The sequence below is a fragment of the Nyctereutes procyonoides genome, unplaced genomic scaffold (genome assembly GCF_905146905.1).
Source record: "Nyctereutes procyonoides isolate TBG_1078 unplaced genomic scaffold, NYPRO_anot_genome, whole genome shotgun sequence".
NCBI lineage: Eukaryota > Metazoa > Chordata > Mammalia > Carnivora > Canidae > Nyctereutes > Nyctereutes procyonoides.
The window spans coordinates 27,342,080-27,355,340 of NW_026575044.1; the positions used below are offsets into that span (position 1 = coordinate 27,342,080).

Below are 13,261 nucleotides of genomic sequence, written 5' to 3' on the forward strand. Positions count from 1 at the left end.
TGCTCGAGTCCTAACTGGAAGCATCCCCTCAGGTTCACTTCCTCTCCCACTCCATTTTCACCAGCCCAAGGCTGATCATGCTCTTCTATGCCTCCACACCTGACCTCTCCTCCCAAGATGAAGTTCTACAACTATGATGCCTGCAGGAAACCCCACCTGGAGTCCCTGATACCTGCAACTGGACATGTCTCACGACACACTCATTAACTATCCTCAAACTCCTGTTTATTATTCCACTGCTGTTAATGGCATGCTCTTACAGGTGGAGTGACTTACTTCTCTCTTTCCTTAACCCACAGACAAGAACAACTGCTTCCATCTCTAAAAATACACCTGCATGTTCTTACCTAGTCAATTGACCTACTGCATTAGCCTCATTTCCCACCTCTAATCTTTTAAAATATGTGTACATCAAAGCTTAATTCTGATACTGACCAATACTCCCACTGAAATCCTTCAATAGCTCCCTACTGCCTTCCAAATAATGTCCACACTACTCTAACATGACAGTCTAGTTTGGTGGTTAGGACCAAAAATTCTGGAGCCATGCTGCCATGTAAATGAATAGGAACAAGGAAAGATGCAGATCCCAGATACACCACTTAATTTCCATGCTACAGCTGTTCATCTGTACAATGGGGTAATGATATAAGTATTTACCTCCAAGGGTTGTTGTAGAGAATTAAGCGTCTAATACAGGCAGAACTCTTAGGATAGCACTTGGCACAGGTCAGTGCTATACACATTGTATTTTATTGCCCCATTCCCAATTAGCAATAGCCTATATCCCAGTCTACCTGAACTAAATCACTCTTCCCCTAATGCTTTTCAAACTTTCCCTTCGGAGCAGTGAGCCTCCACCACCAGCTGATAAGCACCAGCTTGTTAATAAGCTGCCAGTATTACATCCCCCTCTTCAAGGGCATTTCCAGGCAAAAGCTTCCACCACAAAGCTCTTTTCTCTCCAGGAGTGTCCTTATAGCTCATGCACTGAAATTCCCCAGAGGTTGCTCATCAAAGGATTTCCAGCCCTGTTCAAAGACGGTTAGTCTACAATTAGCCATCCTCTTCTTCCCTCTACTTTCTCAATCTCCTCCCAAGTTGCAGATCAAAGACCATCCTAATACCATTTTCCATGCCCAATGGCAAAGGTGTCTTAACTTTCTTATGTTCCTAATTTTGAGTAAAAGTTGAAACTCTTGACTACTCTCTCTACAATGGTTCTATTAGATCAGATAGTGTTTCCTTTGCACAGAAACACTTAAAATAATTAAAATTAAGTTCTGTGGGGGCGCCTGGGTGGCTCAATCGGTTAAACATCTGTATCTCGGTTTCAGCTCAGGTCATGATCACACGGGAGTTGGGCTGAGCTCAGCATGGAGTTTGCTTGTCTGTCTCTCTCTCCCTCTGTCCCTCCCAGTGCCAGCTTTCGCTCGAATAAATAACTCTTTTTAAAAAATAAGATTAAGGTTTATAGTCTTTTTTTTTTTAAAGATTTTATTCATTCATGAGGGGAGAGAGAGAGAGATAGAGAGACAGAAACACAGGCTCCATGCAGGGAGCCCAACGTGGGACTCACCCTGGGCTGAAGGCAGGCGCCAAACCGCTGAGCCACCCAGGGATCTCCTATAGTCTTATTAAGAGCAGAATATGTATGGACTTCACAATCTCTGAAGCAGCTAGCCCTTACCACCATGACAGTGTTGCCCTCTTACCCTCTAAAGTCTCTGCTATACCCAGGAACTTGGAAATAATAAAATGTACATATTTATATTTTTAAAGATCTTATTTATTCATGAGAGATACAGAGAGAAAGAGAGACAGAGACACAGGCAGAGGGAGAAGCAGGCTCCATGCAGGGAGCCCAACGTGGGACTTGATCCCGGGTCTCCAAGTTCACACCCTGGGCCAAAGGCAGGCACTAAACCGCTGAGCCACCCAGTGATCCCCATAAAACGTACATGAATAACCCGCTTATTCCTAGGGATGGAAAAATGAGAGTTACAACACTACCAAAAATTTTAACCTTAAGTAAAACAAATTATAAAATCTAATGTGTAGTTTTCAAAGAAAAACCCAGTAACTTAACATATGGCTCTCCAAAACAATGTAAATTCTACTCCTTTTAATAACTGAACTGATACTTCAAATAAACATTTTTTTTTATGAGAAGGAAGTCATAAGTACCAAAGACACAAAAATACAGCAAAAATCATGACATCTTAACCCAAGGAACTGTCTTTAAATCACCTCCTGGCTCCTCAGAAAGCTTTACCTAGGGCCCCTTACTGTCTGTCCTGCAGCTGAGGTTGTCAATAACAACAAAAAACATACTGAAACTTAGACATCTTTACAAAACCAAAAACAAACACTTGTTCTCTATGTAACCTCAGAAGTCATAAATTGCATTGACTGTAAAAGGTTCTTATAAGTAAGCACTTATAAGAACTTATTTTATAATTTATAATAAGAATTCTAAAAATTAGACAAATGGATCCCATAAAACCAGAGATGGTTTAACTTCTCAACACTCATCACCATTGCTACAGCTGCCCTAAACAATCCCAAAATTCCTTCTCCTTAATAACTACAAGGTTCTCACACTGAGGACACATCTACAAAAATATGAGGAAAACAGCAGAGCAGAAACTAAGCTGAACTGTTAATCACTGATTTATAACGTCAGGAAGAACCAAGTAGTAATACTCAAGGCAGTGCTAGTGAAAGTGTAGTTCCTAGAGAGTGAACTGTGCCTACTCCATGAAAAGCATGTGCAGGGAATGAGAGTAAGCATTTATAAACTGTTAGCAATTTGACAGAAATTTTACATCTACAAAATCTAATGATTTAAAAATTCTGGGAGTTACATTAAGTTTTTTTATTTCACTTGTCACGTAATTCTAACATTATATTTTTTAGCAAAGAATCAACTCCTGACAAAGGGGAGTGTTAAAAACCGCTCTGGTGGAATGTCTGCATCTAGGAAGATGGAGTAGATATACTTTCCTCTTTTCTTCCCATTAAGTATGACTAAAAATTCTGAGTATACATATAAAACAAACATAAGATTCTTAAGTGTGTAGAGAAGAAGATAGGCTGGCTAGGGACCTCAGGCCCTGAGGAGCAACACAATGGTGTGTTTCCTGGGTTTTATTACTGCCTTATATATCCCAGACTTGGAGCTGAACATGCTGGCAACCTGGAAATGCCAACAGACGCAGACAAAAAAAGCCCCAACAAAAACCTGCTCCCTCAAGCCAAAGGACTAGAAATGGGACATCCTAGCAAAACAGAAATCTCTTACAGAAAAAAACCACTCTACTTCAAACAAACACCACAGAAAAAACTGTGGTCCCACCTAGGCCAGCAAAGGTCAGGTGGGTAGCTTAGCCTTCCATATTCTCACCACCCTGTAACCAGGCACCCCTCACCTCCCTCCACTTTAGAGTGCTGCTGAGAAGGCCAACTAGGGAGCCCAAGCTTTCATCCATGTCAGCTGTTATCTAGGCACCCTTTCACAGCATCACCCAGATATCCAGGACCTCTCCTCCCACCTGGCAAACAAAACATTCCACTTCTGGTTCAAGAAAGGCCCAGTGGGGAGCCTGCAAACCTAATTCCTCTAAGCAGTAACAAGGTAGCACCACATGTTCTCCCTTTCCTCTTGCTGTAATGTCAAAAAGCGCCAGCTAAAAAAAAGAGGCTTAACTAAGATCCAAAATTCCTAGAATATGAAATTTTCTAGGTTTTAATTTAAAAAATCACCCATCAGGGACACCTGAGTGGCTCAGAGGTTAAGCGTCTGTCTTTGGCTCGGGGCATGATCCTGGGGTCCTGGGGTCGAGTCCCGCATCGGGCTCCCTGCATGGAGCCTGCTTTTCCCTCTGCCTGTGTCTCTGCCCCTCCCCCCCCCGTGTGTCTCTCATGAATAAATAAATAAATAAATTTTAAAAATAAAAAATCACCCATCATACCAAAATTAGGATAAACTCAACCCAATGAAAAAGACATCAATGAGCATCAAAACCAAAATGACAGACTTGCTGGAATTATCTGCCAATGATTATAACACAGCTATGACAGAAATGCTTCAACATTCTCAAACACGCGTGAAAACAAATTAAAAAAGAAACAAAATGAGTGGATGGGCTCAACAGAGAAAATAAACTAGTAGAGCAATAGAAATTAATCTGTAGAGGGAAGAATAAAAATGGACAGATTTAGCGACCTGTGGGATAATAAAAATCTACCATTCAAGTCATTAGTCTTGAAAAGAGAGAAGAAAGGACTGAAATAGTACTCAAATAATGGTAAAAATTTTCCCACATCTGACAAAAGACATAAACCTACAGATTCAGGAAACTGAGTGAACCCTAAACAAGATAAACCCAAAGAGATCCACATCAAGATGTATCATAATTAAAATTCTGAAAACTAAAGTAACAAAGAAAAAAAATCCTGACAACAGTGAGAGAAAAATGACCACTTAACCACAGTGGGATAACTGAATGACAATGGATTTCTCATTAGAAACTACAGAGGCCAGAAGGTGTGGTACCACATTTTTCAAGTGTTGAAAGAAAAGAACAAGATAGAATCCTATGCCCAGAGAAAGTATCCTTCAGGAATGAAGAAGACATTCTCAAACAAAGAAAATCTAAGAATTTGTTGCTGGCAGACCTACCCTAAAGAAAGGCCAAAGAAAGTTCTTAAAATGAAAAAGAAAGAACTAAATAATGAATCTTGAGAAACCAAAAGAAAACACAACAAGCAAAAATAAAGGTAAACAGACTTTCCTTCTCCCTTGAGTTTTCTTACATTTGACTGTGGAAGCAAAATCTGGAACACTGTCTAATGTACTTCTAATTGTATGTGGAGGAGATATTTGCAATTGTTTTAAAACTGGGGAGGGTAAAGGGATGTAAGAGGAAGTAAGATTCCTATACTTCACTTGAACAGGTAAAATAATGATGTCAGTACCCAATAAGAAGTTATGTATATATATGATGTAATATCAAAAACCATTAAAAATTTTCTTACTTTAAAAACATACAGGGGAGCCCGGGTGGCTCAGTGATTTAAGCGCCTGCCTTCGGCCCAGGGGGTCGAAGGATTGAGTCCCACATCATGGACTCCCTGCATGGAGCTTGCTTCTCCCTCTGCCTGTGTCTCTGCCTCTCTTGCTCTCGCTCTCTATCATGAATTAAAAAATTAATAAATAAACTTTAAAAAATAAAAATAAAAAACATACAAAGCAATATACTCAAAAACAGTATAGATAAATGGAAATGGATTTTCAAAAAAAAGTCTAAGTAATCCAAAGTCAAGGGAAAAAATAATCAGAGAAACAAAAAACAGAAGGCAAAGCAAAAAACAAAAACAAAATAATCAAAAAAAATCCATCGTATTAATAGGCTAAAGAAGGAAAATCACATACCATATCAATGCACAGAAAGCACCTGGCAAAATTCAACACCCACTCATGATAAAAACTCTCAGAAGCACCGGGGTGGCTCAGTGGTTGAGTGTCTGCCTTTGGCTCAGGTCGTAAGGGGCCTCTCAAAGACAAGAATAGTGGGCAATTTCCTCAGCTTGACAAAAAACATCTACAAAAAAAACCTACAGTTAATACTATACTTAATAGTATAGTGTAGTGTAAATGCCTGACAATTAGCCTTTTGATAAAATAAATGTCTGACATTAAGCTTCTGATTGCCCAGGCATCCACTTGAAAGTCATCCACCTTGAGTAAACACAATGCCAGCTACACAATTAGATAAAGAATCAGGCTGCCCCACCAAATGAAGTCCCCCTCAACCCTTTTTAGAGAATGCTATTTGACTTAAAAAACTAACCATTTGGCAGCTTTCTTTTCCTTTCCCATGCCCTAATTCCCACTCTTAGGTTTTAAATTCACCAATAACAACTGAACCCGCAAAACCCTAGACACCTCACCCTCTACCCCCATTAAAAGCAGAACCCCGAATCTGCATGCTCTCTCTACCTGCAACTTCATTGTGTGGCCCCAGCCATGTGGTGTACCTATCCGTAATAAACCTTATCTTTTCATCATTCACAAGTGGTTGTTGCTGAGATGGGTCTTGCAATCATGAGAACCACAAGAGCCAGTCTAGCCATAACACTGGCTCCATAGGGGGGAATGTTTGTGGGGGCTCACCAGGTGAGCGCTCCCTGGCATTTCTAGCCAATAGTGTCCCTATGGATAAACTGAGACAGGCCCAAAATAGGGTAAATAACTAAATGCTTTCCCCCTAAGATCAGGAACACAGCAAAGATGTCCTCTCTCAACTATTCTTATTCAACATAGTACTGAAAGTTTTAGCCAGTGCAAGAAGGCAAGAAGAAGAAATTAAAGACAGATTGAATGAAAATAAGTAAAACTGTCACTATGTATACATGGCATAATTACCTATTTAGAAAATCACAAGGAATCTACAGAAAAACTCAGAATAAATGGTTTCAGCAAGATTGCAGAATACAAGATTGACACGAGAAAGTTAATGTTTCTCTATATTAGCAATCAACACATAAACACCAAAATTTAAAATACAACATCGGAGACACGTGGGTGGCTCAGTGGTTGAGCATCTGCATGATCCCCCACTCCTGGGATCGAGTCCTGCATGGAGCTCCCCATTGGGAGCATGCTTCTCCCTCTGCCTAGGTCACTGCCTCTCTCTGTGTGTCTCCCATGAACAAATAAAAATCTTTAAAAAATAAAATACGATATCATTTTCAATTGGTTGAAATAAAAATGTAAATCTAACATAACAAATCAAAAAAATTTTAAGATAACATAGATTTACATGATAAAACAATGCTACTGAAACAAATCAAAGAAGGTATAAGTAAATGGAAAGACATACCATGTTTATAAATCCGAAGACACAATATAGTAAAACGTCAATTCTCCCCAGATTGATATACAGGTCTACTGCAATTCCTATCAAAACCCCTGCAAGATTTTTTTGTAAATATAGATAAGATTATTCTACAAATTATTTGTTACAAACAAAAATAGTTAAAACAATTCTGAAAAAGAAGTGGGAAGAATCAGTCTATACCAACTTACAACCTATTATACAGCGCAGTAACCAAGACTGTGTGATAGTGGTGGAGGGACAGACACACAGATCAATGGAACAGGGCAAAAAAAACAGGAATAGACTCAGAAATATACTCACTGATTTTTTACAAAGATCCTGCCTTTTCAACAAAGGGTGCTGTAATTGCAAAAACTAGGAACAACCAAATGTCCTTCAAAAGATAAATGGTTGAAAGAAAGTACATCTGTGTACTTTCACTACTACTAGAAGTAAAAGTACTACTCAGCAACACAAAAGAATCAACTGTTAATACACACAACAACCTGGATGAATCTCTAGAGAATTGTGCTGAGTGAAAAAAGCCAATCACAAAAGGTACTTACTATATGATTCCATGTACAAAACACTTTTGAAATGACATAATCATAGAAATGGAGAACAGATTAGTGACTGTCAGTACTTGAGAAGCATGTAGGTAGCAAGTGGGTGTGGCTATAGAACAACATGGGGAATCTTGTAATGGAAACATTCAGTATCTCGACTATATCAGTGATACTGTCATGGGTCTGATATTGTACTATAGTTTTACAAATGATACCACTGAGAGCAACTGGTTAAAGGGTATATAGAATCCTTCTGAATTCTTAGAACTGCATGTGGATCTACAATTATGCTACAAAAAGCTTAATTAAAAAAAAAAAAAAAACTGGGATGCCTGGCTCAGCGGTTGAGTGTCTCCCTTTGGCTCAGAGCCTGATCCCAGGGTCCTGGATCGAGCCCCATGGTGGGCTCCCTACGAGGAGTCTGCTTCTCCCTCTGCCTTGTGTCTCTGCCCCTCTCTCTGTGTCTCTCATTAATAAATAAAATCTTTTTTAAAAATTTAAAAAATAATTTAAAATTTTTTAAAATAAAAATAAATTTTAAGAAAACTGGACCACTCACTGCTCTAAGGTCTATCACCCAAATATTAACATTTCAGAATGGATCTAGCCTCTTAACAACCCTTCATTAATCTTGGCTTTGTGCTGAACTAAGTGAAGACACACAGATATAAAATTTAAAATATTATCCCTACCCTGAAATACCATACATAGAATGACAGAGGCATAAATCAACAGTGGAAGCCTTCATAAAGGAGATAGGATTTGAGCAAATCCTTGAACAAGAGGTAGTACGTCCACAAGTGGAGGAAAGAGGGGCATCTTGGGAAGAAACCACATATACATCCTACAGAGGTATGTGTGTGCTGTGAAATAAGAGAACTATGGAACAAACAGTAAAGTGGAGTAATTATGGAAGGTCCCCAAAAGTCACAAAGAGGAATTCAAACGCCACTTACTCCAGCCTTCCTCACCAATCCAGCCAACCAAAAGCAGCAGATCCCCCACCATCGCCGCCGCCACTGCCGCTGCCACCAGTCTCTTCAACATCCTTCACTTTTTCTTTCAGCACTCATCACAAGTGATAATTATTATATATTTAGCCGCATACCTCTTTGCTTAATGCTGCCCCACTTTTGGATATCCTGAATATCTACTACCAGGGCTGGCACACAATAAGCACTCAATAAATATTAACTTAAGTGAACAAACTATAAGTGTTCACTCCTGGTTCTCTTCTGTGCAGCTGCCAACTCATCTTCCTGCATTATCTGTCACTCCATTTGCCTTGGTCCCTCTCTCACCTACTGTCTCTTTCCCTTGTTCCTCCACCTCAGCCCAACTCTTACCCCATCACAAAAATAAAAAGTCAGCATATTTTAAAACAGTGTATTAGATCAAAATGCTGTAATACTCTCTTGAATCTCAGACAATGAGGAAGTATATCCCAAGAAATCTGTTACTGAAAAAAGTACTAAAGTTGTGTGTTGTTACATAAGCATAACAAATGTATATATTACATAAACAAACAAGAGCAGAAAGAGTTACTCCTTTCACAGCCTTATTTTCCTGAATGTGAGAGCCTTTTCCCAGAACTGGATGATCCTATCGGGTGTCCGGAAAGTTAGCTGCCCATTAGAGAGCCAGGACAGTGCTCCTCAAGGCTACCAAGGCTATGAAAAACAAGAAAGAAAAGGCCACAGACCAAAGACTAAGGAGACATAACTACCAAATGCATGTGGTCCCTTGGACTGGATTCTGGAACATAAAGAGAATATTAATGGAAAAACTGGTGAAATCCAGATAATCCAGAATTTGGCTTAAAAAATGTATTTACATATACATGTTTTTTTACTTTTTTTTTTTAAGATTTTATTTATTTATTCATGAGAGACAGAGAGAGAAAGAGAGGCAGAGGGAGAAGCAGGCTCCATGCAGGGAGCCTGATGTGGGACTCGATCCCAGGTCTCCAGGATCACACACTTCAGGATCACTTCTCCTGGGCTGAAGTCGGCGCCAAACCACTGAGCCACCAGGGCTGCCCTACATATACATTTATACACCCACACCCACACCCACACACACGTATATCAGGTTAACACAACTGAGATTTAAATATGTAAATATCATTTTATATTATTAAAAAGAGAAAGAAAACAGGCACAAGTAAGTGAGCCAAACGTGAAACTCAGGCCAGGGCAGTTGGAACTTAAGAGTTGAAAAGCTGCATAGAACTTCGTTTTTGACTCTGTTCCCATGCTCTTACCTGATGCCATGAGAACTAACCTGACTGCAATTTCTTGAGATTAACAACCAGTTCTGACTTCCTAGCATATACTCAGCAAGCATTTGTCGAGTGCCTACTGCTTACCAGGTACTGTGAAATCTTTGGGGATACATGACTGGAAAAGGAAGACACAATCTCTGCTCTCATAAAGCTTATATTCTATTGGAGAAGCCAGGCATTTAATAAGCATTTGCATAAATGGTGAATGTTCCCAAGAGTTTTGGAACCTGCCTCTTCAAAGCCCTACCAAACAATCCATGAATGGTGTTCTGCATAAGGCCTTCAATGTGAACAAATCACCTGAGATAGATCTATAAACTATCACCCGTGATCTGTTAAGTCACTTTAACAGGTACTCATTCAGTTGTTGGGGCTTGGTACCTGAGATTGCGCATTTCTTCCAAACTTCCAGAAGCCAGGGATTCCCTGCCGCCGGTTCACAGACTGCACTTGGAATTAGCAAGGTTCTCCAGTACCATGGAAACATCAAACTATCATGTAAAAAGCAAGCTCCAAAAAGGCGAGGACATTCCGTCTCTCTTATTCACCACAGTACACACCAGACTTAAAACTGCACCTCACAGATACCATTCAATAAATACTTATTTTGGTAATAAACAAATGGCTGTAAGATCCTGATAAGCACTCACAGCAGTCAGCAGTCACATCTGGATACTGAACACTTTGGACAGTGGCTAGTGCAACTGAGGAACCAAGTGACTTTTAAGTTAATTCTAATTAAATAGCCACACGCGGTTAGCAGCTACCACAATGGACAATCCCACGTCTGGACAGAGATGGGATATAAAGAGTGCCGAATTAATAAAGCCTAGGTTTGAATCCCAGCTCTGCTGCTTAGTTAGCATCTGACCTGCAAAGTTACAACTTCTTAAGGCCTCCACTTCTCCCTCTGTGAAATGAGGGCAAGACCCGTCTCCCCGCCACACACACACCCCTCTCTCAGGGTTTCCGACAGAAACGACTACGAAATTAACGTATTCAGCAAAAGGCATGATTAAAGCAACATTCTCTGCCCTCCAGAAACAGTTGACGATCACCAAGACTACTTTGCCTATTGCCCGTACTTGCCAGAAAATGCCAAGCAATTCTGGTCGAAGGGCTGGCTGGTTAGCCCAGTGGCTTTGAGAATGAGGCCAAGGTCATAAGTTTGGAGGAAGGGGGACCCTCGCACTTAGCCAGGGTGACCGGGCGAGAGAGGCCATGACAATGCACATCATCGTGGTTCCTGGCAAATCTTTACGTGGGCATCGTGTTGTCTGTGGAGGAGTAGGCGACATCTCATTCATTCATTCCTCCGGGGAAGGGCTGCCGCGGCGCCCAGAGCCCGCTCCTCCGCAGCCCCAGACCTCGGCTGCAGGCAGGGCCGCGTCCACCGCGGGCAGCGCGCCGGGAAGCCCCCGCCCCGGGAAGCCCCCGCCCCGGGCGGCCCGCGCGGCCGCCCCTCCCCCTCCCCCCCCCCCCCCGGCGCCCCGGCCCCGCCAGGTCAGCCCGGCACCCCCGCTCCGCGTCCCGCACGGCCGCGCCGGACCCAGGAGCCATATTTAGCTGTTATTTCTGGTCAATGAAACAAACTTCCGTCTTCTAAAGAAAAACGGTTCCAACTCAATGACAAACTAGGACGGAAACTCGCCGCTCGCCGCAGCTGCCAGGCAGAGGCGCCGCGTGCCCGGCAGCCCCGGCGCCCCCGGCTCGGACCCCGCGCCCCGGGCCCCGCAGCGCCGGCCACAAAGGACGCGAGCCGCGGCCGGGCCTCCCGCTCCTGCTCCTGCTCCTGCTCCTGCTCCTCCCGCTCCCGCTCCCGCTCCTCCTGCTCCCCCCGGCCTCGCAGGCGGCCCGGCTCCGGGACGGCCCGGGGCGGGCGGGCACTCACCTCGGGCGGCGCGCGCGGCGGCGGCGGCGGCGGCGGCGGCGGCGGCGGCGGGCGCTCCTGGGCCGGCCCGGGCGGTCGCGGCGCGGTCCCGCGGGCCGCAGCGCGGGCGCTACTCTCGGGCCGCCGTGCGCCGCGCCGCCTCCTCGGCCACTGCCGGCGGCTCCCCCGGCGGGCGGGCGGGCCCCGCGCGGGCCCCGCCTCCGCCGCGCCCGCCCCCCGCCCCCCGCCCCCGCCCCCGCGCCGGGGCCTCGCGGGCTGGGCGCGCTACTCGGGGCCGGCCCGCCGCCGCCGCCGCTCGCTGGGGGCCGCCTCCCGCGGCGGGCCGGGGCCGCAGGGCCGCCGCGCAGGCCGCTCGGGCGCAGGGCTCGCGGCGTGCTCGGCGGCGGCGGCGGCGGCGGCGGCGGCGGCGGCGGCGGCGGCGGCGGCCCGTGCGGCTGCGCGGGGGAGGCGGGGGCGCCGCGCGCTCGCCCGGATGCGCCGGCCCCCGCCCCTGCGGCGAGCCCACCGCGGGGCCGCGCGCCTCCCTCGGGCCGGGCCGGGGCCGGGGGCCGGGGGCGGGGGCGGGGGGCCTCCGGCGTCGCGGCGCCTGCTCCCCCGCCTCGCCTCCCTGCCCCGCGCGGCCTGGTCCCCGGGCGGGAGGCTGCGTCGGGGGCCCGCTCGGCCGAGCCGGCCCGCCCCGGCGGCCTCCACCTAAACCTGCGCGCGGACAAAGAGGCCACCGCGGCGACCCCGGTGCACTCGGGCCGTTTCACGTCGAGCCGAAGCCGGGCTGGGCGGAAACGGAGGTGCCCCTCACCGCGCCGAGGAGCTTCTGGGTGGACCCCGAGCCGAGCGCAAGGCTGCTCCTGCCCCGGTGCGGCCCTTCCGAGCCCTGCGCCAGGCGCCGGGATGCAGGAGCTGCTCGACCCGGCGGGGCGGCGAGAGGCGAGGCCGCCGACCCGCACCGCGGGAAGACGCGCCGGGCCTCGGGGGACGAAGCCGCCGCGGCCCCCTGCGGAAAGGGGATTGTCCGGGGAAGACCCTTCCCGCCCGCCGCTCCGAGAGGGCGCCCCCGGGGAAGCGCCCCCTCGGGCCCTCACGCCTTCGCCCAGCGGCCTTCCTCTGAGAAGACCCCGGCTGCTGCTCCAGCACTCCCACGAGGCGTACCCGAGAGCTGGCTTACTGAATTCGTGTTCTACTTTTCAGTCATGCGGAGGTCTTTGTATCTTGCTCGCCATCCAAGAGCTGGAATGATTAGGGATTAATGTTGATGCTATTATTTAAAGAGCCCCCCAGGGCAGCCCGGGTGGCCCAGCGGTTTAGCGCCGCCTGCAGCCCAGGGCCTGATCCTGGAGACCCGGGATCGAGTCCCACGTCGGGCTCCCTGCACGGAGCCTGCTTCTCCCTCTGCCTGTGTCTCTGCCTCTGTCTCTCTCTCTCTCTCTCAATCTGTCTCTCATGAATAAATAAAATAATAAATGCCCCCCTTTTTATTTTTAATAAATGCTGTGTATGGCACAGAACCAAAAGGCTTTAAGCAAAAAGATGTTACCGAAGATTATCTCTGGAACTACCTTGTTTTCTGCTTATCTACATTTTCCAGGTATTCTAAAATTTAAAAAAAAAAAAAAAAGTTGCCTTTTAAAAGTACTTCTAC

At 45.8% G+C, this 13,261-nt stretch overlaps 2 protein-coding genes across 3 annotated transcripts in view; one reads left to right on the forward strand and one right to left on the reverse strand.

The window, feature by feature from the left end:
- Nucleotides 1-11,657, reverse strand: part of GALNT1 (polypeptide N-acetylgalactosaminyltransferase 1) — a 118,229-nt gene extending 106,572 nt beyond the window's left edge. Inside the window, exon 1 of one of the 2 annotated variants that reach the window (XM_055324141.1) lies at nucleotides 11,626-11,657. The gene's annotated coding sequence lies outside the window, so the exon portion shown is untranslated. The remainder of the gene's footprint in view (nucleotides 1-11,625) is intronic. The other variant, XM_055324142.1, reaches the window with a different exon arrangement.
- On the forward strand, nucleotides 822-12,858 carry LOC129508644 (translation initiation factor IF-2-like). Its single transcript, XM_055323595.1, has 3 exons — nucleotides 822-1,044; nucleotides 11,584-11,972; nucleotides 12,265-12,858. Exons 1-3 carry the CDS (start codon nucleotides 822-824, stop codon nucleotides 12,856-12,858), a joined length of 1,206 nt encoding a protein of 401 aa, XP_055179570.1.
- The last annotated feature ends 403 nt before the right edge of the window (nucleotides 12,859-13,261 follow it).